Here is a 26,561-nt window from a genome sequence, read left to right as displayed (position 1 = left end):
AGCAAGCAAGCAAACAAACAAACAAACAAATAATAAATAAGGATAAATTAGTAAATAAGTAAATAAATAACCAAATATCTTTATGCAGTGGTGCCTGCGGTTCACGAACACAGTCCGTTCCAGGAAAGTGGTTGCGAACCAATTTGTACGTGAACCAAGGCAAATTTCCCCATAAGAAAGCATTGAAATTCGATTAATTCGTTCACAAGCATACCAAATAATAATTTTTGTTAATTAATTTTCTGTTTTTTTTTTTATAAAGAAAAACACAATATAGTGGCGATGGGAGGACTGATGTATCGCTGGAGCAGAGAGAGACATGGAGACTTGCTTGCCGGGGAAATCACGATCTTTAACAGTCCTTTACCCTTGTATTGTTGTTGATGTTAATGGTTGCTTTTCCATACTGTCCCGCGTGTATTTGCCCGTGTCTTGTACGTACCCGGTCCGATCCTCGCGTGTATTTAGTGTGTGTAAATCTTCCATCGTATGTGCATTTTGCAGTTCGGCGTCTTACAACCTTGTGTTTCCCGTTTGTTTATTTGGGATCATTGCTCTTTGGGTGCCTGTTCTGATCCTTCTATTTACAATTGCATGCGGGGCATGCTGGGATATGCGCCCCGCCGCTACTACACTAGTATAAAAAAAGGAATCTGTTAATCGGCCAAATTTTGTACGCGAACCGATGCATTTTCGCGCTAAATTTTTGGTCGTGAACCAAATTGTTCGTAGATCACAGCGATCGTGAACCGCAGGCACCACTGTACAGTCTTGTGTCGACTTGGGACCAGGACCCACCAGATGCAATTTAGTTTGGGTGTATCTCGATATTATATCAGTCTGTCTCCTATCCATACTTGTAAGCATTCTGTATTAGAAGTTAGATATGTAGAGTGGCTCATTATATGGCTGGGAGTGCTGCTCAGTCTCCGTCACCTGTTACACTACGCGATACCGTCGATAACGTCCTACTATGTCTGCTTTCAGGTGTCTCTTGATGGGGTACATTATTTACGAATAAACTCAGACATAAATGCGATTGGACGCAACTCAATTAGGTGTAACTCGTCACACGACTGTATTTTCATTTCTATTTTTGTTGCGGCAAAGTTAGATAGTTAATTCATTCAGCTAGCTAGCTAAGTTAGGGAGTAGCTGCACACAACCCCTTGAATAGGGCTGTGGGTTGCCAAGTTGTGGTGACAGATGGGTGAATGTAGTATGTGGATTGTGTATATAGGTTGTGTGTCATGGATGATCTGGCAACTTGTACAAGCGTACAAAACTTATGGAACCATATATGATGATTATTCTTAATTAATTTTGAGGGCCACGTGAATTATGGGAGTTTCCCGGGAGAAAGAACAAAACAGGTGCTGGGAGATTGTCCTGAAATGGGAGGAACTTGGGAGAATAACAGGAGTGTTGGCAGGTGTGATTTTTGGGGTAGAGAGAAGCCCTCTCACAGAAGGAAGTGCAGATGTGTGCGTCAGTGTGTGTGTGTTTGCATGCGTGACACTGTGTGGAATGTTGCCTCAACCCAGACCAACTGGACATAACAGGTAGACCAGCCAAATGTATGCTGGGGTCAGTGACCTGGCATAAAGATCTGTGATAGAGGAGGTGGGAAGAAGCCCCTGCAAGTCATGTGATGAAGCATCTGACCAATGGCCTCTGAGACACCTTCATGCTGTCTCTTTAATTGGCTGCTGATAGCTGATTGGTTGACAGAAACCAGTATGTATTATGACTAAATGAGGGATGTACATCAGTGATAGCAACCAAACTTCTTCTTTGTCTGTCTCTTTACATCTGTGGAGCCTTGCTTACTGACTCCTTATTTCTTCTGTCATTTGATGTGTTGCATGAGATGTTTTTAGATGTTAGTGGTTAGACTGTAAGTCACAACAAATCACACAAGACCCAGGAACACAACCCCCAGCCCTTAAGCAGCAAGCTCTGCAGATAGGCAGTGATTAGTGCCACATGCTCAAGTCCTTCCATATAGGGGAGTAGTATTTACATTTTGGTCTGATAGATTTAAACCTAAATAGAGCTAAACTGAGCCTTAAGAATACCACCAAAAGAAACATATCATTCATAGTCTTTTTGTAGAGAGAGACCATAAGCAGCATGGCTTGCATTTGTGATGGAATTTAAACATTTGGTTTGACACCTGGGTATGAGGAGAAGAGGGTTTACAGCAGTAAGCATTAAGTCCTGCTCCCTACCGTCCCCATTTGTCCTGGTTCAGCCCTGCTCCCTCCCTCCCTCCCTCCCCCATTTGTCCTGGTTCAGCCCTGCTCCCTCCCTCCCTCCCTCTCCCATTTGTCCTGGTTCAGCCCTGCTCCCTCCCTCCCTCCCTCCCCCATTTGTCCTGGTTCAGCCCTGCTCCCTCCCTCCCTCCCTCTCCCATTTGTCCTGGTTCAGCCCTGCTCCCTCCCTCCCCCTCTCCCCCATTTGTCCTGGTTCAGCCCTGCTCCCTCCCTCCCTCCCTCCCCCATTTGTCCTGGTTCAGCCCTGTTCCCTCCCTCCCTCCCCCATTTGTCCTGGTTCAGCCCTGCTCCCTCATTCCCCCATTTGTCCTGGTTCAGCCCTGCTCCCTCCCTCCCTCCCTCCCCCATTTGTCCTGGTTCAGCCCTGCTCCCTCCCTCCCTCCCTCCCCCATTTGTCCTGGTTCAGCCCTGCTCCCTCATTCCCCCATTTGTCCTGGTTCAGCCCTGCTCCCTCCCTCCCTCCCTCCCTCCCCCATTTGTCCTGGTTCAGCCCTGCTCCCTCCCTCCCTCCCTCCCCCATTTGTCCTGGTTCAGCCCTGCTCCCTCATTCCCCCATTTGTCCTGGTTCAGCCCTGCTCCCTCCCTCCCTCATTCCCCCATTTGTCCTGGTTCAGCCCTGCTCCCTCATTCCCCCATTTGTCCTGGTTCAGCCCTGCTCCCTCCCTCCCTCATTCCCCCATTTGTCCTGGTTCAGCCCTGCTCCCTCATTCCCCCATTTGTCCTGGTTCAGCCCTGCTCCCTCCCTCCCTCCCTCCCCCATTTGTCCTGGTTCAGCCCTGCTCCCTCCCTCCCTCCCTCCCCCATTTGTCCTGGTTCAGCCCTGCTCCCTCCCTCCCTCCCTCCCTCCCCCATTTGTCCTGGTTCAGCCCTGCTCCCTCCCTCCCTCCCTCCCCCATTTGTCCTGGTTCAGCCCTGCTCCCTCATTCCCCCATTTGTCCTGGTTCAGCCCTGCTCCCTCCCTCCCTCATTCCCCCATTTGTCCTGGTTCAGCCCTGCTCCCTCCCTCCCTCATTCCCCCATTTGTCCTGGTTCAGCCCTGCTCCCTCCCTCCCTCCCTCCCCCATTTGTCCTGGTTCAGCCCTGCTCCCTCATTCCCCCATTTGTCCTGGTTCAGCCCTGTTCCCTCCCTCCCCCATTTGTCCTGGTTCAGCCCTGCTCCCTCCCTCCCTCCCTCCCCCATTTGTCCTGGTTCAGCCCTGCTCCCTCATTCCCCCATTTGTCCTGGTTCAGCCCTGCTCCCTCCCTCCCTCATTCCCCCATTTGTCCTGGTTCAGCCCTGCTCCCTCCCTCCCTCATTCCCCCATTTGTCCTGGTTCAGCCCTGCTCCCTCCCTCCCTCCCTCCCCCATTTGTCCTGGTTCAGCCCTGCTCCCTCATTCCCCCATTTGTCCTGGTTCAGCCCTGCTCCCTCCCTCCCTCCCTCCCCCATTTGTCCTGGTTCAGCCCTGCTCCCTCCCTCCCTCCCTCCCCCATTTGTCCTGGTTCAGCCCTGCTCCCTCATTCCCCCATTTGTCCTGGTTCAGCCCTGCTCCCTCCCTCCCTCATTCCCCCATTTGTCCTGGTTCAGCCCTGCTCCCTCCCTCCCTCCCTCCCCCATTTGTCCTGGTTCAGCCCTGCTCCCTCCCTCCCTCCCTCCCTCCCCCATTTGTCCTGGTTCAGCCCTGCTCCCTCATTCCCCCATTTGTCCTGGTTCAGCCCTGCTCCCTCCCTCCCTCCCTCCCCCATTTGTCCTGGTTCAGCCCTGCTCCCTCCCTCCCTCCCTCCCTCCCCCATTTGTCCTGGTTCAGCCCTGCTCCCTCATTCCCCCATTTGTCCTGGTTCAGCCCTGCTCCCTCCCTCCCTCCCTCCCTCCCCCATTTGTCCTGGTTCAGCCCTGCTCCCTCATTCCCCCATTTGTCCTGGTTCAGCCCTGCTCCCTCCCTCCCTCCCTCCCCCATTTGTCCTGGTTCAGCCCTGCTCCCTCCCTCCCTCCCTCCCCCATTTGTCCTGGTTCAGCCCTGCTCCCTCATTCCCCCATTTGTCCTGGTTCAGCCCTGCTCCCTCCCTCCCTCCCTCCCCCATTTGTCCTGGTTCAGCCCTGCTCCCTCCCTCCCTCCCTCCCCCATTTGTCCTGGTTCAGCCCTGCTCCCTCCCTCCCTCCCTCCCCCATTTGTCCTGGTTCAGCCCTGCTCCCTCATTCCCCCATTTGTCCTGGTTCAGCCCTGCTCCCTCCCTCCCTCCCTCCCTCCCCCATTTGTCCTGGTTCAGCCCTGCTCCCTCATTCCCCCATTTGTCCTGGTTCAGCCCTGCTCCCTCCCTCCCTCCCTCCCCCATTTGTCCTGGTTCAGCCCTGCTCCCTCCCTCCCTCCCTCCCTCCCCCATTTGTCCTGGTTCAGCCCTGCTCCCTCATTCCCCCATTTGTCCTGGTTCAGCCCTGCTCCCTCCCTCCCTCCCTCCCTCCCCCATTTGTCCTGGTTCAGCCCTGCTCCCTCATTCCCCCATTTGTCCTGGTTCAGCCCTGCTCCCTCCCTCCCTCCCTCCCTCCCCCATTTGTCCTGGTTCAGCCCTGCTCCCTCCCTCCCTCCCTCCCCCATTTGTCCTGGTTCAGCCCTGCTCCCTCATTCCCCCATTTGTCCTGGTTCAGCCCTGCTCCCTCCCTCCCTCCCTCCCCCATTTGTCCTGGTTCAGCCCTGCTCCCTCCCTCCCTCCCTCCCCCATTTGTCCTGGTTCAGCCCTGCTCCCTCCCTCCCTCCCTCCCTCCCCCATTTGTCCTGGTTCAGCCCTGTTCCCTCCCTCCCTCCCCCTCTCCCCCATTTGTCCTGGTTCAGCCCTGTTCCCTCATTCCCCCATTTGTCCTGGTTCAGCCCTGTTCCCTCCCTCCCTCCCCCTCTCCCCCATTTGTCCTGGTTCAGCCCTGTTCCCTCCCTCCCTCCCCCTCTCCCCCATTTGTCCTGGTTCAGCCCTGTTCCCTCCCTCCCCCATTTGTCCTGGTTCAGCCCTGCTCCCTCCCTCCCTCCCTCCCCCATTTGTCCTGGTTCAGCCCTGTTCCCTCCCTCCCTCCCCCATTTGTCCTGGTTCAGCCCTGTTCCCTCCCTCCCTCCCCCATTTGTCCTGGTTCAGCCCTGCTCCCTCCCTCCCTCCCTCCCCCATTTGTCCTGGTTCAGCCCTGTTCCCTCCCTCCCCCATTTGTCCTGGTTCAGCCCTGCTCCCTCCCTCCCTCCCTCCCCCATTTGTCCTGGTTCAGCCCTGTTTCCCTTCTTCCACAAGGTCCTGGCTCATCTTGGCTCTGGCCTGTGTGCTGCTGCCATCTGAGCTGTGACAGCTCTCCTCCCGTCATGCCCAGATGGCAGTACTTAGCCCACACTGGGCACCCCATGCCAGGCATGTCCCCAGGATGGTGGCAGCAGGACAGTGACCAAAATGGCCTCTGTGGCTTCCAGCTTTGCTTGAGTTTCTCCCAGATGGGTTTTTGGTGACCTTGCAGCAGTCTGTCTTTCCATTGCAGTGCAACAAAGTTCATTCATTACCGTATAAAAGGAAACAGTGAGTCATGCAGGGTAGTGAGGTGTGTTATAAAGTGTCTTCCAAGCTGTCAAGGAACTGAAGAGTGGAGTCTGAGGTCAGGGGTTAAGCATCAGCAGGCAGGTAGTGCTTCTAGAGAAGTCTTACATTGGAGGAGTCCCGAGTAAGGGAGAAAAGGGGTCTCACTTCTGGAATGCTGGAGAAAGTATTTTAAGTGTTTGAAGAATAGTAGAGGGTCTGTGAAACTGGTACTGTCCCTTACACAAATGTCCGTCAGCATTATGTTCAGTCCCAGGATATGTAAAATCCTGTGCATTACAACACAGTTTGTGTAAGAGGACTGCTCTCTCGTAAATGCCTCAGTGAGATTCTTGGTAAACCGGAAGGGGATCCTCTCTGGGGAAGCCTCATCTTTGAAAAAGTACAGATTTTCCCCAAAGTCGTCTTAGCTCGTCTCTCTGCTGCTCTGTTGTATATCCTGTTCCGCAAGTGCTTTCGGGTTCTCCTGTGTGTGCCCGTTTCCAAGTTTGACGCTGCCTGTATCATTTAGGAGATCGATTCGCCGGCTTGTCGTTTTGCTCATCGAGCTCTCATTTGACCGGAATGGTGACCCCTCCCCACCTACCCACCCACCCCACTGGCAACCTGTCACGCTGTTTTGTAGAGCTGTCTGTGCCTGTAAAGCACACGCATGCCGAGCTCTAAGGCAGTAAGTGTCCTCTGGTAGCCTTGTGTGCTATGGGAGGGAGGTAATCGGCAACATACGCAACATCTGGAAGTGTTTCGCTCGGAAGGGAATTTTAAACAGCTGATTGCGAGTTCTTGGCACTCAGCTCTCCCAAATCCCTTTCCTGTGCTGCTCTGCACTGAGCAGGCCAGCCCCACTCAAAAGCAAGCCCCCCCCCCCAAAGCACAGCAGAAACTGTCAACAGACCCACAAAGGCGAACAAAAAACTCTCCATTTCGCGAATTCTTCATCCCCAGCTGGCGTGTAGGACGTGACCTGAAACACCATGCGTTTGGTTATCCTAGTGGAGAAGGCCTTGGAATATTTCCGGGAGCTGAGGAGTGACACCGATGTCTGCACCGGTCCTGTCCATTTGTTTTACTTACTCATACATCACTCTCTTCATCTTGGCCATTGTCATTGAAAGTTACACTAAATTAATAGTGTTGGATGTGGCAGTAACGTGTCACAAAGAAAAGATGAAAGAGGAAGGCTGTGTTAGGTGGAATTTTACGAGATGCGGATTCACTAGGGGTGACCGCTAACTGGAAAAAATTATCAATGGGGAATCATAGGTACACCTTTAACCAAATGTTCCAGAACATCAGGACATTTCTAATTGATATTTAGTAAGTGGTGTTTTTTACACTGGGATTAGAAAAAAAATGTGAGTTATACTGGTCATTTTGATGGTCTTCTGACCTCCACAATAACAATTCAGCATATGCTTTGTGCTGTGTCTCCCCTATACCAGCACCAGGACCCTGGGAGCAAGAAAAACAGTGTTAATTAAATCTCAGACCTAAAAGCTCCCCCTCTCAATGACATTATTGTTACAAGGTAGCAGAGGACTGCTGAATCTCTGCAACACAGTCCTTATAAAGCCGAAGACGTCGTAACTCACACATTTGACATCACTAAATGACATTTAAAAGGATTTGTGCATCACGCTGTTTTATGTGTGGCCCAGAGCTGATAACAGACGTAAGGCTACAATTACAAGACTGGTAAGAGTTTCAGCCATTTAACAGTGATTTTAAAGTGCATTCACCAAGTTATGTAACAGATTAGTGTGATCATTACATAACCTAATATACCTACAATTCAGGTCACAAAATTCCAGTTTTGCTGTAAAGGCTGAGATAGCATCTGGTCCTCCATGCTTTGAAACAGCGGCATGCAGCTGTGGGAGTGCATTCTAGATGCCTGAATAAAACGAGATTTTCTGGAAGAGTCGGCATATCTGTCTTTCCTTCATTAGTTTGGAAACCTCGGCAAAGTGAGTGAACTGTTTCCTGGGTGTGACCCAAGGATAATCTGTTTCATCAGTGGGTCTGCAACCAGCCAGGCCGCATTTTGTATGCGACCTTTTTCACTTTATTGCTCTTTTTCCAGTTTATTGCAGTTGATTATCTTTGAGTTTCTTTTATGAGACTAGGGGCATTTTGGTCAAACCTTATGGAAAATTCAAGCCTGGTGACCGGCCGCTTAAACGGGAAGTCATCAGAAGGAATATTTAAGTCCTGTTTCAGGCTCCAGACAGAAAACAGATAGCACCCAAGAAAAATTTACTTAATTTTATTCCCTCCCAACACACATTAAAAGGATGAGTTCTGAGTAAAATTACATTATTACTGTGGCTAAGGCTGACCTTTTTCCACTAGTTTGCACTTTGTACGCCACCAGATATATGCCCCCAACATGGATGAAAGTTAACCTTCGGCTGGGGTGTTTTTACTTTTATCTTTTATTTAATATGCTTCGGCTCACAAGAGGAAGCTCTACATTTTTCTCTTTGATTAAAGAACGTTAACTCAGCGATACTTCATTTACTTTGACAATGTAAGAATTGTAACAGTTAAATATGCATGGCTGAAAGTCATCTGACGAGCTGCTCACCCTGACAGTAACATTGCTGGAAATCCTCCATTTGTCATCGCTGTTGCTGGGCAAACAGAGTTGGGTGCTGAGCTGCAGCCCTGTGCTTCTCCAGCCTGGACTGTGAACATGCCTGAGGTGACTGGAGCTGCCTGCTTTCTGCTGGGCTCAAGACTTCCTCTGTAGACTTAGGCTTCTCTCTGGGGATAATCTTGCTTTCTGTGGTACAGCTCGTTTTCAGATAATGATACTTAGTTGTTACTTTATAAAAACCACAACGTGGAAATAAGTAGATTCTCGTTCTAACTGAAAACGAGCGTGAAGTCATATTGGTATATTTGGGTCGCTTTTGATACTCAGAATGGACAGTGATGCTTCAAAATTAGCAGTGTTTAGTTTTCAGTAAAACACAAATTTTGGTGGTCCATTTAACACGTTACTGTCGGGCTAGCCTGGTACTGGGAACCTCTTCATTTGGCCCGATTGAGCACCATACTGATCTTCCATACTTGAGCATAAATGAAGCTTCAGCTGTGTTAGAAAAGACAATCAGGTTTTCTCTTCGGTTTCTGTCGTTATTTCCTTCCTTGCCAGTGCTGCAGAGGCTGCTTACATACAGCATTAGTCAGCTGCGTCTCGGCACAGAGGTGCCGAGTATCTCTAACACGCCCGTGACACTCAGAGAAAAAGGTGCTATGCGGAATAATTACATCAAACGTAGCAAGAGACAAGGTGTTGTTTTCTTCCTTGCTATGCGTGTTTTTTATTGCTATTTTTTATTGGGATACACTGGCATTGGCTTGGCGAACTGCCGTCCCCCTTGTTACTGGTACATGCGAAATACAGTTAACTTACCTTGAGACTGATCATCAGCATTTAACACGATCCAGCTGTCAGCTTTCTTGTCTCACGTTTTGGGTACCGAGGAATCTTTTAAACTGCCTCCCAACAGATTGTGTCACGGGTATATAGTCTGTAGGGCCAATATATGGTTTTGATGTTATTTTTGACTATGAAAACTGATTACAAATGTAGTGAATTGGACCATGTCCTGCGGTGCATGCAGCGCGTGCTGTTTGCACGCCTTCTGCATGCATGCTTAAATGACGCCCGCACGGTGCCCCCTTTTGCGGACAATAGAGGGAAGGCTGTTCCGCGGGGGATCGCTGTGTGCCCATGGTAACCAGCTGTCAGCCACTTGACATGTCGCGAGTCCATTGTTTGCTAACGCCGTTGGAACGGAATGGCTGTAAATTATGCACGGTGGCTATCGCATGGAGATGAAACGCTCGTGTTACGCCGGGCCCCGCGTCTCTGGCGACGAGAGAAAGCTGAGCGAGGCCATTGTTCGCTTCGCGGCCGCGTGGGATGAACTGGCATGGCCCGGGGGCAGCTTAGCACGAAAACGTCTAGCCACCACGTAGAGGAGCGGGCGGAACGAGCGAGGCACAGGGAGTCACGCGCCTTTCTTGCCATGATTTATGATTCATGGCGAAGTGGGGTTGTGACATGTTTTGCATTACGAGGCCTTTCGGAACACAGCAGCAGAGAGTGTCGGGTTGACAGTGAGGAGCTGGACATCTGCGAACTTGGATAAACTAACCCCTGTATTCCATTGAGTGATACAGCAAAACACAACATGTGACCTTTAGCGGTGTGTGTGTGTGTGTATTTTATATGTGCCGCTTTATAAAAAATTCATACTTTTTGGGAAATAGTAGGTGGCAATGAGACTAAAAGGCGTTTCACTGGGCAAGAGCTCCAGTTACTCAGATAAGCATATTTATTCTCTTGGCACAGGTCAGTGGCTAACGAAGCCGGCATTTACCCCGACTTTAAGGTACTTTTCCATTGCGGTTGCCGTTAACACACCCACATGTATTGAAGATACTGTGTTCAGTGCCATCAGCTTTCCTGAAATGTCCCAGCCCTGCATGCTTTATGTACATTAGGCATCTTGTAATACTTTTGTTCTCTTATTTTAAAATTATCTTTGAGGCAAGGTTTTCGCTGTCTGCTTCCTGCCAAAGATGGCTGATACGTTTGTAGCAACGGAAATTGACATTATGAAAATACTGTGAAGACTGAAAATGTATGTGTACTATATGACCAGTAAATATAAAAAATGCTGAATTCATTATTATACACATTACATAGGCTAATGACCATATGAAAATGACCCTCTCGAAAATGTATGGAAACGTTTATAAGAAAATCATTCCTTTATATGTTCAGTAGTCATTAAGTAAGGTTTAGTTTTATGGAATTGTCTATTATTTAGCAGACGTTTATTTAATGTAAGCAGAATGTCCTGGCAGACCATTGAGATTATTTTTGGAATAAATGTTCTATTGTATAGCAGCGTCACTGTGTATTTGCTTTAGGATGCTTGCTTTGTCGGTGAAATTAAGCTTGTGGAAGCAGCAGTGTTTTATATGCAGTCCGATCGTGGCTGTTGTCTTAAATCCCAGCCTAAGAGGCTTTCAGCTTTACTGAACACTGACAGGGTGGTAATTACTTGGGGATTACTCGTACATAACATGGCTCCTTATTACCTAAGAGCGTCCTGCTAATGACAGCCGTTTGGGAAGTTTTATCGGTTATTTTGTTATTATTTTTTATTATTTTTGCTTTGAAGGCACACACAAAACATGATGGCAGCTACGAAATAAGGCAACGGTAATTAGGACCATCTTTACTTGCTCATAACTATCATATTATCCCACGCTAACGGGTCCGCTTTTCGGCGGTTTAGCTGTGTTTTCTCTCCGGCTGGTGATCTCATTTAAGTCCTCCACCTCTCCCGCTACGGCTCGCTACATTAGTCCCGGGCATGGTTTAACGCAGTCTTTGTTGTCCGTGATAACGGGTCTCCTTCGGGACCACGCCGCAGTGAATGTGCGCGTTTGATGTTCCGCGTGCTCTGCGCCTTGTAGAACGCGATCTCTTTGTCGCGTGCGAGACCCCGCTGACGACGAGCGGGAAGCGGCCCGTTATTGTAGCCGCGCAGCAAGACGGATATCTCAATTTGTGCAGCGACGCGTGGCTAAAGCCCCAATTGAGAAATATCCGGCTCGCCCACAGGGCACGGACCGTCGGCACGGCGATATCCAGGCGTGAATGGCTCGTGATCCGGATATCGGGCATTAGAGCTGACGAGCCCAGGTGGACAGCACGGAGGTGTAGGGAAATTACAGCTAAGTCAAAAGGCTTATTGGAGGAATAATGAAATTATACCTCTAACTTATATCCTGTATATGTAAAAGCTTAAGCATGATAGGAAATGAGATCTGTACAAAAAAAAAATCGAATGACTTTCATACTCCCACGTCTCCGCTAATAGGCTATTATTACTGTCTGCTATCCAGCAAAAAAGATGTGTGGTAATACTTTTTCGGGTTAGTCGACAGACTGCAAAATGAATATGTGGCTGAATCTCACAGTCACCAAAACTTTGCCTTTCTGTGCAGCAATCCTACGGAACCAAGTCCAGTTGGCCATGGGCTCTTAGTTGGATACTGTCCAGCAATACAGGATCCCTCTCTCTTAGGTGTCAGTTAGGTCAATGAGGTGCAAATCTCTGTCCTAGAATTGTTTTTTATTGGGTCTTGAACTGGGGTTTTTTATAGACAAACAGCCAATGAACTTGTGTTACCACGCACTCTCCGAATGTGAGGCAGCGATGAAGGTGACGTCGAGAACACACAGCATCTGTTTGATGTCCGGACAGTGGGACTCGAGCCAGAAGCCTGAGATTACAAAGACATTCTGCTGTGACAGCCGCGCCCGGGGTCCGAGCCGATCGATAATGCTGCGCGCTTTCGGAGAATAACGGAGAAATCCACGTAACAAGTTTCTGATTGAATCAGAGATTGTATTCTGTAACAGATAGCTCGTCTTATTTGTTCTGAAGAAAATCTATTGAGTTGAACGGATAAGGATCTCCAGGGTGAAATCAAGGGTCCAGTACAAATCCTGACACAAGGATGTCATCAAGGAAATGACCAAAGATGAAGGTAGTAACTTTATGGCTTCTCTGACTCCTCATTCGGACGTTACTACAAAGGTTGGGGGTAGTATGAAGTTGTGATGGTTGAAACACATCACCTTTTCACTCCCAGATCTAATAAAAGCAAATCTTTTTGAGAGAGGAAGGAAAGATCTTAAAGAAAAGCAGCTGTCTTAAGCAATTGGGCCCTGGAAAGACTGCAGAACCTCTACTTTCTTAATACTCTTATCAGCTGTCAGCTGCTTCAAAGGCTCTGGCAGAGTTTAACAGAGAACTTAATCACATTTCGCCAACCAGACATGAATCGAAAGCTGGCAGTTACAGCACGTGCCTGAGAACAGCTGCCGCTCACCATACCGATTAAATAACGTTGTCCGTCAGTGTTATTGTCTGTGCCATTTGAGGAGGACAGTCCTGCAGCACATTAATATTCAGTTTAAATCAGTCACTTCTAGTGGATGCTGGGGAGTTGGTTGAAAATGTTTAAAAATAACCAAGTGATACTTAAAATGAATGGCTGTGTGGTCGACATTTCCTTATGCTAAACGTATGTGCTTGAGGAATGAACCCGTTAGACATTTCAAATATACACCGGATGTCTAAAACATTTCAGGTGGTGGAATTTCTGGAAGTTAGAATGATTCAAACATGGTTTTTGTAGAATACTATGGGGATTGTATAGCATCCGGCTGAAAAATCAAACTGATTGTATTACCAAATCTCTTTTAAAACGATGAATGCATGCATTGACAAGAAGCTCTTTATGCGCTAACCCTAACCCTAACCCTAACCCTAACACTAACCCTAAGTGCACCACAGGGACCAGGTCCAGCTTGTCTTACACAAAGCGTACCTCTTATTAATGGCCAGGCGCAAACAATTCAGGAGATGCATTTAGAATTTTTATTCAGCAGTTACTTCGATAAAAATGAAATCTCAGTGAGTCACACTAATGTCAAGCTAATTATCTGCCAAATGGTGCTAATGTCGCAAAGCTCATTGGTGTGAGTGTAATGCCAGGTTCAGGTTGTACACAACAGCTTTTACTCTTAAGCAGTTGTGTTTCTGCTCGTCAAGCTCAGCCTTTAATGTTCGGCTACGTTTATCCAGTTTGGTCCAGATCGTTGTTTGGTCTGCTGGCTTGCTGTGCACCCCATGTTTCGGTTAATTAACATGATTAATTTGATTTATCGTAATGACTCTCCACAGGCCACGGCTGCAAGCACAAAGGAAGTTTGCCCAGTCTCAGCCCAACTCGCCTAGCATGACCCCAGTGAAGGTGGTGGAGGTGTCTCTGCCGACCCCCGCAAGCCAGATAAGTGACCTCTCCACACGGAAGCCCAAGACTGAGGACTTCTTAACCTTCCTGTGTCTGAGAGGTGAGTCCCCCGCAGCCACTAGTCTGACTCACCACCTCTGCGACTTCCTGCTTCCTTTCCTTATGGAGTCCACATGTTTGGCTTATGGCTGAATGACGCCGTTCTGATTCGGGCACTTTGGGGACTTTAGCAGGGCTCAAATGACGAATGTTGTCCTTGAAGGAGCCTCTGATAGCAATGTTGCTCACCAGGCTGCATGAGGTGCCCTCAGGGTATAGATCCACCTTTTCGGAGTCTTTCACTCTTCGATTGCCCAGCTTCCGTGTGCATATATCCGCTTGTGCCGGATCTGTTCTTGAACATGGTTGGTTTGCTCCACTCAATTGACCTCAATTCCATTAACTACAGTAACTATACTGAGAGAAGATATGTGAACAGATGGGTCATTTTTCTCCGATCGCAGGAAGGCTTAATGATATTTCCATGGGCAGGTTTTCTTTTTCCATTTTTAAGGCATGATTTTCAGTGAAGCATGTGCCAGATGGGAATGTTTTGGAAGTATGGCGGCCGGCGGTTCGGCCTGGTAGACGGCCTGCAGTTTGGATGGACCTTTTTATCTACCATCTATTGATAATAAAACAAAATATTTACATCTCGCAACCATGTTCTGCATATTGAAACACATCCGTATATTTGGTATGTGAATGTTTACAGTGGATAAAGAAGAAAACTCCTAGTTTACAAACCACAGACAGCTGTAGGATTTATTAATAAATCATTGTCATTTCTCTTAAACTCTGAGCACACACCCCTCATGTAGTAGATGTCCAGTACATTCTTTATCTTGACACTTACAATGAACTTGTCAAGATAAAATTGTAGGCACATATTATATATTACAGACAGCTTCATAGTCAGATAAAGTCAACGTGTTTCATTCTGAAATAGTTTTTCCCCCCGTTCATCGTAAATGTTTCTCGTGTGTAGTTTCTCTTACCTTCTTTTCTCCCATCACCAAACGCTGATGGATTTGCCAAAATCCTGTTGGTGTTGCGCTTAAGGCATCGTCTGAGCTCAGTCTCCCATGGGCCAGAAGGGACATTTACTGAATTTTATGATGCAATATGTAGTAACATTTACTGTCCACAAATAGCACTATAATACTGATGTTTCTCTATTGGATACCAGCTGACATCACCTCCTTATCTCGCAACTAACTTGATTAGAGGGCAGACAAGGCAGAGCTGCACTTATGAGTCATGACCTTAATTAACAGGAGTCTTGCCTGATCACAGCTGAGGGTTTTCATCGCTGTTGGCGGCCGACTCTTTCACTGGGTTTTACATTCAGGTTTGAGTTTGGGGATGTTCTTTCTGCCGTGCCACTCACTTAGTCCTAGGGGTTAACGGGAGGTGATGGAAAATGGGAAAGAGATAGTTGGCGGGGGGGTGGGGGGGTGTTAGATGTCTTCCATTTCACTGTGGGAAGTGGTTGTGGCTCAAGCTGCCACATTGACGGCTATTCTCTGAGGTCAGCCTGGCACCCGACCTGCACCTATCCCGTCAGAAGAGATGGGCTCTGAGCTGGAGGGAGGATGGCCAATCCAAATTAAATGAGCTCCTCTCAGGGTTCGCTCGATGGCGGAGAGCTGCCTGATTACATTTCGCTGCGACTCCTTGGTTGAGGGCTAACCGGGTTAATGGGTTTGCAGATGTAAAGGATGCAGATTGGAGGATATTTTTCACATTCTCTACCCCTCCTTGGACGTAATGTGGAGTTGACATGAGTAACGTCAAATCAAGAGTTTTATGTCACATCTACATGAAGTGTACAGTGACACAGTAAGCAGACTGTACTGTAATTAAAAATTGCTAAATAAAATATATGCGTACGAACTTGTACTTTATACAAATATATACAAATATATGGAGATATATGCAATATAAATATATTTACATAAATATATTTGGGGCAGAATGTATGATATATATATGTGTGTGTGTGTGTATATATATATTTATATATATATATATATATATGCCATAAAAAGCATACATGTATCATGGAATATACTGTATACTAAGCAGGTAGAGTTTCCATGCACTATGTATATGTGTAATAAGGCTATTGTTACAAGGGAGATTCTTAGGGTGAATTCTTAGGGTGAATTCTGAATGCGTGGTGTGCAATACGCCACTGTCTGATGGGTGTCACACGCCAGTCGCTTATTCCGACGCCAGGTGAAATGAACAGAGAGACATTGTTATAGACGTTAAGTACCATTGCACCTAATTAGTGAGACACGTGGCCCCGCTTAAAACTCACACACTTAACGTCCATCATCACAGTATATTGTCAAAAGAAACCGGTGTGCTTGTTTTCCGATAATTAAAGCTAAATTACATTACTTTGTGTGTTTTCTTACATAACTGAGCGGTTGGGAAAAGCCTGCTAGGTTTTGCTTGGCTGGGTCCCCGGTCTCTTGGCTCCAGGTGTTTTTGGTTGCTGTGTCCCAGCCAAGTTCTCCGATTCCTTCTCCAGGTTCGCGGTGACAGGAGGTTGCCAAGGACCTGAATTATTCCTCAGCTGGGCTTCACCCCGTGGTCTACAATAAACATGTCAGAAACAACCAGGCCCTTATTTTAGGGCCGGGAAGGGTTATAGGGCCTGACAGAGCCCAGTTACAGCTTTCCTGCCATGACGTGACTTATCACACAGCAGAACGGGGGGGTGGAGGGACAGACTCTCTGCAGAGCAGCTGACCATGGCGAGCCGATGGGAGACAGACGAGACCCACGGCTAGGAGTACGATCCAGCGCGCGCTGGCGGATCGCTCTTGGAGCCGGCCTGTGATATCTATTTTTAAAAGCATTTCACGAGCCCCCGGCATGGTATAAAAATTGTGGCAGTTCATTGGAGGGACCTCTTGTGGGCTTCTGGCATTTTAGTTTGAAGGCTTGTGTTGTTGGACGCGTTCGGTGCTCCGTCACTCACGGTAAGAAGTGGGCAGTAATGCTGTGCCAATAAAATGCTCTTGAATATAAACATAAACATACACAACTAGCACAGAGTTGGCTTCTTGTCCACTAAAGAACGAGAGACGTAGCCGATCTGATCTTAACGATACTTCTCTGTGTTTTATTTGCCTTCCCATTTGTTATTTTGATTTTCACTGCCAAACTGAAGGTTTATTGTCGGTGAACATAATGTAGCATGTCCATAGCGAGATTTCTCTGGCTCACTACGCCTCTTCTTCTTTAACCCCTTCCCTTGGCAGTGCCTGGTTAGGCTATCCCCCCCCCCCCCCCCCCCCCCCCCACTCACGCCCCACGGTCGATGAGTGGAGCTTCTCGTTAAGCCTCAGAGCTCAAGTGGTTTCTCCAAGTGGAGACGTGCCGGGAGAGGCACTGGGTGTCCATGCTCGACTTGATTACTGCGTTTACCCCAAACTGTTGGCTGTGACCCCCCTCTGTGACCCCAGAACACCACACAGAGACACAGTCATCGAGGCTGTAGCCTCATCATGTGCCACCAGGGGTATTTTATTATGGGGATTAATTTAAACAAGTCAGTCTTCGCTTTAACCATTTAATATTTAAATGCTTGTTAGTTGCGATGAAACTAATTCTACCTTTAGAACACTGTACATTGCGCATTCAATTTCCGATTACTATACCTGGCTCATTGAAAGTTAAACTATTTTGTGCTTTTTTTAAGATTCCTGAGTGTGTATTATATAAGCGGCAATTAACCTTGAATTTTAGAATGTATTAAAAGAGACCAATTAAAAAGGGAATAATAATTGCTTCAAATTTGTTAAGTGTTTTTTTTAATATCATTTTTAGTGTTTGCTGTTTCTACAGGTGACGCCAAAAAGATTCTCTAGGGGTCTATTTTTGTCTTGTTTGTTTGAGCCGTTTCTGTAACCTTCTCCAGTGAAAGGAGCCCTTCCTGGCAGCACCTGACAGGCTTGAAGCCCTCGCACTCCTGGCAGCTGCCGCCTTGCTGCACTCGAGGCCCCTCCGGGTGCCTGGAAGTTGCCCTCAGCTGGAAGCGGCTGGCCCTTGCAGCACTTTCCTAAGGCGTCCTGTCTAGTACCGGTGCCCATGGCACTGAGGGCTTGGCAGCCTTCAGGGAAGTGTGGCCAATAGCGCCGAGATCTTCAAATGAGCCGTTCATCGTGGGGCTTTTACTCGGCATGTCCTTGGGGGCCCGTAAAGGGGATAATCTCTATCATGAACGGCTTACCTTCTATCAGCAGACTTTGTGACCCCCCAAGGGTCAGCAGGCCAGCTGCTGTATTTCTGCTGTCATGCTCCTGCAATGATTAAACACAGGAATTGCAGCCCTGTGGATTCTGGGCTCACTGGGTCTCACTGATCGGCATGAAGTTCTCCAAAGATGGGGCGTTCGTTCCCAAAATAATTTGTCTTTTGGATGTAACCTGCATGATATTAGTCAATATCAACCCTTATAACTCTTCTTTTTATTTTTTCCTTTCTTGATTATGTGTAATGATATTGATCACACACCATTTTATTAGGTAGAAGTGCTTCTTAATCTGAAATATTCAAATAATTTATTTTTGGTTATCGCTTGATTCTGCCACCAGATGCCTATTTTCAAGTTTTATGCGCAAAAGCCAAGCGGAATACAAACACGCTTCATCAGTCAGTCCGCATCAAGCCAAGAGCCGCAGTCCATATACGGCCAGGCTCATGCCGGGGTACATTTACTGCAGCAATGAGCCGTTTGTTTGTCACTTAATTGTCTCTGACTCTGCGTTGACGGTAACCGTGTTGCTGTAGGGATACGGCGGATTGTTTTCATCTGAGTTTTGTCACTGCAAACCCCCCCCCCACGGTTGGTTACCCCACCATGCATCACTGTTCTCCACAGCCCCATTGTCACTTGTGCTGTTGGGAAATTTAATATCGTGTGATGTGTGGCTTTTTCAGGCCCATTGGGGCAGGAAACCGAAGAGCGACGAGCTCGTGCTCAGAGGAGCGTCTTTCCTAATTCTGCTTTTGCTTTTCACATATGCAAAGGTCCACTGTCCACTGTACGTGTGTGCGGTGAAATGTTAAAAAGAATTATGTGATACAAAGAAAAATTATATATAATATTAAAATAACAATAAAATCAAACAAAGCCAATAAGAAGTAATATTAGTGCATTTTCTGAATTTAGAACAGGGAGATACAATCCATTCTAGTTTTTGAGCCTCCATTTTTTTTGGGGGGGGGGGGGTGGTCAGGGTCATAGATGAAGCACTATGGAGTTTACAGAGCGACTGTCACGTCGCAGTGACTTCATCGGGGGCCGAAGGCCCTCATCTTCACCTGAGTTTGTTTCTCACCACGTGTCTCACTGCCCCCCCACTCACCCAGGCTCCGAGGCCTTGCCCAATAACATGATGTACTTCGGGAGCCCCCGAGAGGACGACGGCCTGGAGGATGAGGAGGAAGCTGAAGATGTGCCCCCGGAGGCCGCCGCCACTCCCTCCACGTCCTGCCAGGCAACAGTCCGCAAGGGCAAACCAGCCACAAGGCACGCCGTCAGCGAGCACGGTACGGCGGGTCGTCAGATCGGATCCCTTAAAATGCTGCTGTGGGACCCGTCCTCACTGGGCCTGACATGTGTGTCGGTCCTGCTGCCCCGATTCTATAAAAATAACATGGGGAGTCGAGCTCTCAGCTGTTTTCAACCTTGATTTTTATTTTTTTTAAATTCACTAAAACCTCATGCTCTTTCATGTTAAATATAAACCTACTATTGCTAGTTATCATTAAACGTAACTAGTGCTTGGCGAGACGTTTTATTTATCAATAAGAGCTCAAGGCCTCCACCGAGTGCCACTGTTTCATGGCATCCTAAGAGAGCCCCGTGGTACAATATACTGCCGGCGCTGCCCGCCGACTGCACTTACAGGAGGATTAGCGCTTCCCAGTGCCCTCGAACCTGCTACAACCGGCAGCATTAAGCGCTCCGCAGCAGCCTTAATGTCATGATAACACGGTAATAACGAACACGGCCTGGCTGTCCGCCCGTATCCGAAGCAGACTTAGGGCCATCGATCGTCACTGTAATACACACTACCTGCTGCATCCCCCATTCATATTCTTGACCACAGCTGTTTGCCAAGGTAGAGACAGTTGAACAGAAATAGTGACATTACTTAAGTAATAGCTCTCTATTTATTAAATTGAAAGGAATTTGTGGATGACTTTAATGCATTTACATAGCTAAGACTTAAGCCTACAAAGTGTGCTGGATATTGACTAATTTGTCATTTTTTATATTCTAGCATGTTTTTAAAATCTCTATTTGCAAAACGTATTTTTTCTAAAAAAAAAAAAAAAAAAACATAAAATAAAGCCGTGGCAAAATACTGCTGCCATATTATTGTAGCTGTGTTTGTGCTGAAATAAAAAATATAGGTCATACTGAATCATTGTTTTGTGATACTGATAGATACAGAAACGTCAGAGCATATCAAGGCATCTCCAAATTGCATTAGACCCCAGTGGGTTAAAAGCACTGGCCTCTGTACTTGAAGTTAATTTATGAGCTTTTGTTTATAATGGTTTGTATTGTGTTAGATGTTGTTGGTTTACAGCAGGGCTCTTCAAATCTGGACCTTGATTCCAAATCCAGGCCTTGTTTTCAGTTCTCCCAGGTAGTTAGTTTAATATTGACTGACTCTGATTGGTCAGCGGCTTCACACCTGGCTCACAGGTAAAGGATGGCTGGAAAACCAGCAGTGCTCGGACCTCGAGGACTGTGATTTGAATAATAGGGGTCTACAGTGTAAGTAGTGAACCCCCTGTCACTGTAAGAATCATGCAGTCATGAGTGTACTGATTTTCTCGCACGCCGTCTTGCTGACTGCTTCCACTTCCTTCCACACAGTTGCCAATGGCCACTGCAGAGCGATGGAGGAGAGGGCTTCCACTCCCAGGCAGAGGGGCAAGGAGGCCACGCTGGGGAAGGAGAAGGGCATCAAGTTGGAAGGATGTCAGGAGCAGAGCCTGGCCTCCTCCACTGCTAACCCAGCCGGGGGCTCGCTTAGGGCCACCAGCCTCCGCCATACCACGCCCAGCAAGGAGCTCCGCAAGCAGGTAAGCAGCGAAATGGTAAGGTTCAGGCCAGTTATGCCTCGTTTCCACCAATACGGAGCCGGTATTGGTGCCAGTGCTGGGCTGGTTCTTGCTTGGTGCCTTTTTGTTTCCACTGGTTTTGAAAAGGAACAAGTAAAAAGTAAAGTAAAGGTATTCTTTTGTAAGCTGCCGAACTGAAAAAATGTCGCTGAGCTAAGTGAGTTTATGCTCCCTCGCTGTTTTCCCATTGTCCTTTTAACAATCGCACAATAAGACTCTGCTAATATCTGAACTTTAGAGTCTACCTCATGATCTCTTCACCACTCAAGCGCCACAATATTTGAATTTTTCCTGCGACATGTCTATAAATTATTTTTAAATCTGGCCAGCAAATCGATCTTTCATTTTCCACAGAATAAAAAAAAATTGATGTAGTGTTATGTTACTAATAAACTGGCAAGTTGTTTCACTACAGGCACTGGTGATATTCGGCTAAACTATGGTAAATGGACTGCATTTGTATAGTGCTTTTCTACTCCTACAAGTACTCAAAGCGCTTTTATATTTCATGCCTCACATTCACCCATCTACACACCAGTGGCGGAGGCTGCCAACCTGCTCACTGGGAGCAATTTGGGCTTCAGTGTCTTGCTCAAGGACACTTTGATGGGGTGAGGAGGAACCAGGGCTCAAACCTGCAACCCTCCGGTTGCCGGACGACAGCACTACCTCCTGCGCCACCATCTTCTATGTTAGCTATAGACAGAATTTTCTGAGTATGTGGAAGGTTTGGACTCAGCAGCCTGTCCCACTTTCGCTCGTGTTATGGTTCCAAATTCCGAGACCAGCTTTTCTGCGCCGTGTGTTTTTTTCCCCTCAGGCCAGTTTTTTGCTGTGGTACTGTGCAGAACAAGTTCTGGACTGGGAAAAAGTCCTGGTACCACGTTGGTAGAAACGAGGCATTAGACACTTAGGAGCAGTCTGCAGCCACCTGTTATGGGAAGAGCTTCCCTAGTGCTGGGGGGTGGGTTCATTAGCTGTCAATCATTGCCTGGTAACCAATGGAGTAACCCATGTGAAGAGATCATCTCTTATTCCCATTGGCAGATTTTTTTTCCTCCTCTTAACTTCTGCCCTAACTGACCATTACTAACTACAGCACTACTGGAACCAAGCCTCCCACAGGAATTAATTTTAGTCATAGTGTTAGAGCTGCTGAAATTGTTTGTGTCATCGGCTAAGCAAGAAGCCCCCTGAGGGTCTGACCCATTGTGATGTGGGGAGGCATCGTGCCAGAGTGCAGTGCTGTCGTGTGATGGGATCACCAGTGGTGCCTCTGCTTCTCCCTCACGGCCAGATCCGATAACCGATAAGAGCGAGCAGCGTGTTCACAGCATAAACACTCAGGGCCTTTTCTCATTCGCCCTATCAGCTTCTTCCTTAGGCAGTCCAGCCCTCGGGTCAGTGACGTGCTGGATCTTTCCAAAGTGTGTGGTTTATTTTCAACTAATAACGTTAACCGGCGGAAGATGAATCGAGCAAGTTGGAAAAGAAGCTGCAGATCACTGTGGGAAATCGTTAGTAAGATCTCCAGCTTGGGGCGGGTGTTGGGAGTTGGGAGGGGGCAGAGACAGCGAGAGGTGCTCTTGTTAATGGCACAGGGTGACTTTGCCTTTGGGTAAACTCGCGGTATTAACACATTCCTGTTTACTTTTGAACGTCTCGGGAGATAGCTGATGGCGTTGACCTTTCGTTTCTGTTTTTGTCTCCTTTTAGCAGAGGGGTAAAAACCGACGAGAAAGCTGGAGGCCCAACAGGGGGATGTAATGAGGCCACGGACTAAACGAGGCTGGGGGGGCATACGCACGGCAATGATTGAAATGAAGCAAGAGCCGGTGCGCTGGGAATGATGAGAGAAGAGCCCACGTGCGCGCGCACACACACACACACACACACACACTCTTCCCCCGCCAGCTTGCAGTCTCACGTAGCCTCCTCTCCTGCGCCTAAAGGGTTAATTTCCCTATTCCTGCACCGGATCCTCCTATAAGCTGCGCGGCTGCTGATGCTTCATTGTAATCTTCCTACCATCGTGCGGCTGGGCTATGGCAACACATGATGTCATCCCAGCCCAGCCCTCCCCGGCTACACTGCTGTGTACACCCACATGTACTTCAGTGCCCATACTGTCGTTTTTTTCCCTCTTTCATTTATTCTTTTTTTTCTGCTTTCATATCTTTGTTATGGCACCAGCTGTAGTGCCACTCTGGGCCCCTAGCCAACCACGTCTCTCCCTTACTCAGTCACACATCGGGGGGGGTGGGGGTGGGGGTGGGGCTGCTTTAACAGGCAGAGGCTGAAGGGGGGCAAAGGCTGGGGGGGGTAAAGGCCAACTGATTTTTTTTTCAGTGGGCACAAACCTGTGACAGTCAGCATAACCTGGAGCCCCCCCCCCCACAGGAAGGGGACCGGAAGGTACCAGAGAGCCCCCTAGTGACCACAGTGTTTCTAGACACTCCATTAAATGTCACTAGGTTCCTGATTTCAAGAAATGCGGACACACAGGGGGCAGGGGTGGGGGAGTGCATTAACTTAAATAAGTATGGATTAATTGGACGATGCAGGAGGGAGGGTGAGTTATACAGGAGACCCTGAGGGGAGTATCGTACCGGGGGGGTGATGGCCGGGCCGGGCAGAGGCCATGTGCCTCTCCCCCGTCGGTGTGCAGCTGTCAGTGGTGCCGCACACACGACTTCACTGCGCTACAGCCGCCGCCGCACTCGCCGCCTGACAGGCGGAGCACGGAACACAGGTGCTCTCCGAGCGCGAGTATTAATCAGGTGCCACTGATAAGGGGAGCGCTGGCTTACTCAGCGTCCAGGGAGGCCGGAGGAGTGGGGGGTGGTGAGGCGGTTTTTAGAGGGTACTGGATAAGCTTGGGGTTTTATCAGCCATTCTCCTTCCCTCCGAGGAGACAGACAGAATAATACCTCGCTGTGTGAGTTTGGGTGTCCGCTGAAAGGCCCTTAGTTACTGTTCACAGGCCTCGGGACATACTGAAGGCTTCTGACTTCTGTTTACACAGAGAAATAAACACAAAGTGTCCTTGTAACAGCGTTTAATTAGTGGCACTTCCCCACTCGTTATTGCTCTCGTATTAACATAATATTGTCTGTTAAATAAATGATAAGGTTTTATACTTGGTCCGTTGTGTTTTAAAGCCTTTCCCCGTGGCCTTTACAGTTGCATTGTATGGAATGACTTGAACCTGCCTCATCTACATCAAATAAAGAACATGGGTGGTGTCCCTCTGCTGTTAGATAGGGATGCTCTGCTGTCAGTCACTGATTGGTTTAGCCACTTTGTATTGGTTCTTTAGTTGGTTCCCATTAGGTTAAAGCCGGCAGTGATTGACAGATCTTGGTAATCCCACCCACCATAGATCTCAAATCCCAGTTTCTCCCATTAGTACTGTGAGCTACTGAACTGGATGGGATAAAACGTCCTGGTCCAAACGTCCAAGGAAATCTCCTTTATTAGTTTTTTTCTGGGTGATGAATCTGAATGTCTCATTGCTGTCTGTTTGGGGCGTCGTTCTGAAGTTGTTCAGTTGCTCCAGACCCAAGGCTGGAATTGTTTAGTAATACGAGTTTGTTTCTGGACATTGATTAAGCTGTGAAATGTCCACTCTATTGCCTTAAAGTTGCTTAGTATGTCGCTGTATAACTGTTTTTTTGTGCGTCCTTGGGATTGTGAAAGGTGCTATATAAATGGAACTTATTATTTTTAGTGTACCATGTGTTGACTGTATGAGTGCCTCTCACAAGCAGAGCAAATTCCCTGTGTGTATGAACATATTCAATGAACCTGATTATCTTTTACATTGTCGTTCTTGCCTGTTTCAGCAGGTTCCGAAGGCCAATGGGCTCCCAAGGGTCTCTCCCGTTAGCGCGCACACACCCTGTGCCAAAAAGACCAGAGGCTTCCGACCTCCGCCGTCTAAAACTGTGAAGTACACAGCCATCGTGACCAAGGGCCACGTCACCTACACCAAAGCAAAGCGAGAACTGGTCAAGGACGCCAAAGCCGGCCAGGGGAAGGCAGCGGCGGCCCGCTCACCCCATCCCAACAGCCAGGCTCACCCCCACAGCAGCAATGCCCACAATCGCCCCCAGCAGTCCAACTCAGGAAAAGCCCAGAGTAGCAATGCAAAAACGCGCAAGCAGGTGATGTCGCCCAAGAGGCCCCCGAGGGGGGGCAGCGGGGGCGGCACACGGTTCAGCGGGAAGTCCAACGGGAAGCCCAGTGCAAGGCAGGGTGATCCGCCGGGTCGGGAGGGCCTGCGGCACTCTAGGAGGCAGCAGGATGCAGGAGGGGGGGCTGGTCCAGCAGAGAAGCCGCTCCCGGGGAGTGGCGGAAAGACCCGACCCCCAACCAGCTCCCCGGGGACGCGCAGCAGAAGGGCCATTCAGGAAGAAGGGGCGGAGCCTGGCAGCAGCGTCGCCAAGGTGACGGCACCACCTGGCTCAGAGCACCAAAGGCCCAAGCGGGCTTCTGCTGGCAAGCTAATGTTCAGCATGCAAGCACAGCGCAAGGCGCGGGCCGCCCCCTCTGAAATCCGCTCCACTACCTCAGCCAGTGAGCCGGTCCCTGCCGTGGCCCCCCCGCTGCCGAAACCAGCAGAGCCTAAAGAGGACAAAGAGCAAGGCAGGATGGGCCCGGTCGCCATGACAGAGGTGCCGGTCTTCAGGCCCAGCCCACGCGAGTTCCAGGATCCGCTGGTGTATGTGGACATGGTGCGGGAGCAGGCAGAGCCCTACGGCATCTGCAGAGTGGTCCCACCCCCAGACTGGCGGCCTGAGTGCAAGCTGAACGAGGACATGCGCTTTGTCACACAGGTGCAGCACGTGCACAAGCTGGGCCGGCGTTGGGGGCCCAACGTGCAGCAGCTGGCCTGCATCAAGAAGCACCTCAAATCTCAGGGCATCACCATGGAGGAGCCGCCCCTCATCGGTAAGCCAGAGGCCCTGCATGATGGCCTTGGAACTCAGATACACATCTCATCAGGAGCGTGTGTTCATTCTGTGCAGAGCTAAGAGCTCCAGAGGTACGATCTATGGCCAAAAGTATGTGGACAACAGCTTGTGCATGGTCTCATTCCGAAACCAAGGGTATTAATGTGAAGTTGCTTTACCCTTGATTGTTGTAGTAGCCTCTACTCTTTTGGGAAGGCTTTCCGTTACTGGTGGCATTTACTGCTGTTCAGGTTGAGCATTGACTATGGGTGATAAGCTCTCTTCCTGTGAGCTTGTGTGGCTCCAAGGCCGTTGTCCTTCACGATCACTTCACTGGTGGGGGATCAGAGCAGCTCCAGCAGGACAGAAATGTGGTGAATTGACCTGTTGGAAAGGTGACGTTCTGTGATGGTACCAAGTTTGAAAGTCACTAACCTCTTCTGTTTAAACACCTCTTCTGCTGCTAATGCTTGTTGCAGGACACTGCATGACTGTGATACTCCCATGTCAGCAGTGGGTGTGGCTTAATATGACAATTCCTTTGATCAATGGGTTCATGATGACTATTGTCGGGTCTTTTCCCATTGGATTTTACCACAGTTGAACAGGAATGATGGTTTCATAATTACACAAGAGAGCCACATAAACAGAGTATGTGAAATCTGCATAACTGTTGGGTAGGGAGGCAGAAGGTAGTTGTTTAATTCGCATCTTAACAGCACGGAGTAGATGTTTGT

General features: G+C 48.5%; 1 protein-coding gene across 1 annotated transcript in view; it reads left to right on the top strand.

Moving 5' to 3' along the window:
- LOC125748506 (protein Jumonji-like) overlaps positions 1-26,561 on the top strand; it is a 96,624-nt gene that overhangs the window by 57,705 nt on the left and 12,358 nt on the right. The window contains 4 exon segments of the mRNA XM_049024723.1: positions 13,600-13,769; positions 19,100-19,279; positions 20,622-20,830; positions 24,715-25,822. Of these exon segments, the coding sequence (XP_048880680.1) occupies positions 13,600-13,769; positions 19,100-19,279; positions 20,622-20,830; positions 24,715-25,822 (1,667 nt within the window).

This window comes from Brienomyrus brachyistius, chromosome 9 (assembly GCF_023856365.1).
Source record: "Brienomyrus brachyistius isolate T26 chromosome 9, BBRACH_0.4, whole genome shotgun sequence".
Taxonomy (NCBI): Eukaryota; Metazoa; Chordata; class Actinopteri; order Osteoglossiformes; family Mormyridae; genus Brienomyrus; species Brienomyrus brachyistius.
This window is presented reverse-complemented; position numbering and strand designations above follow the sequence as displayed.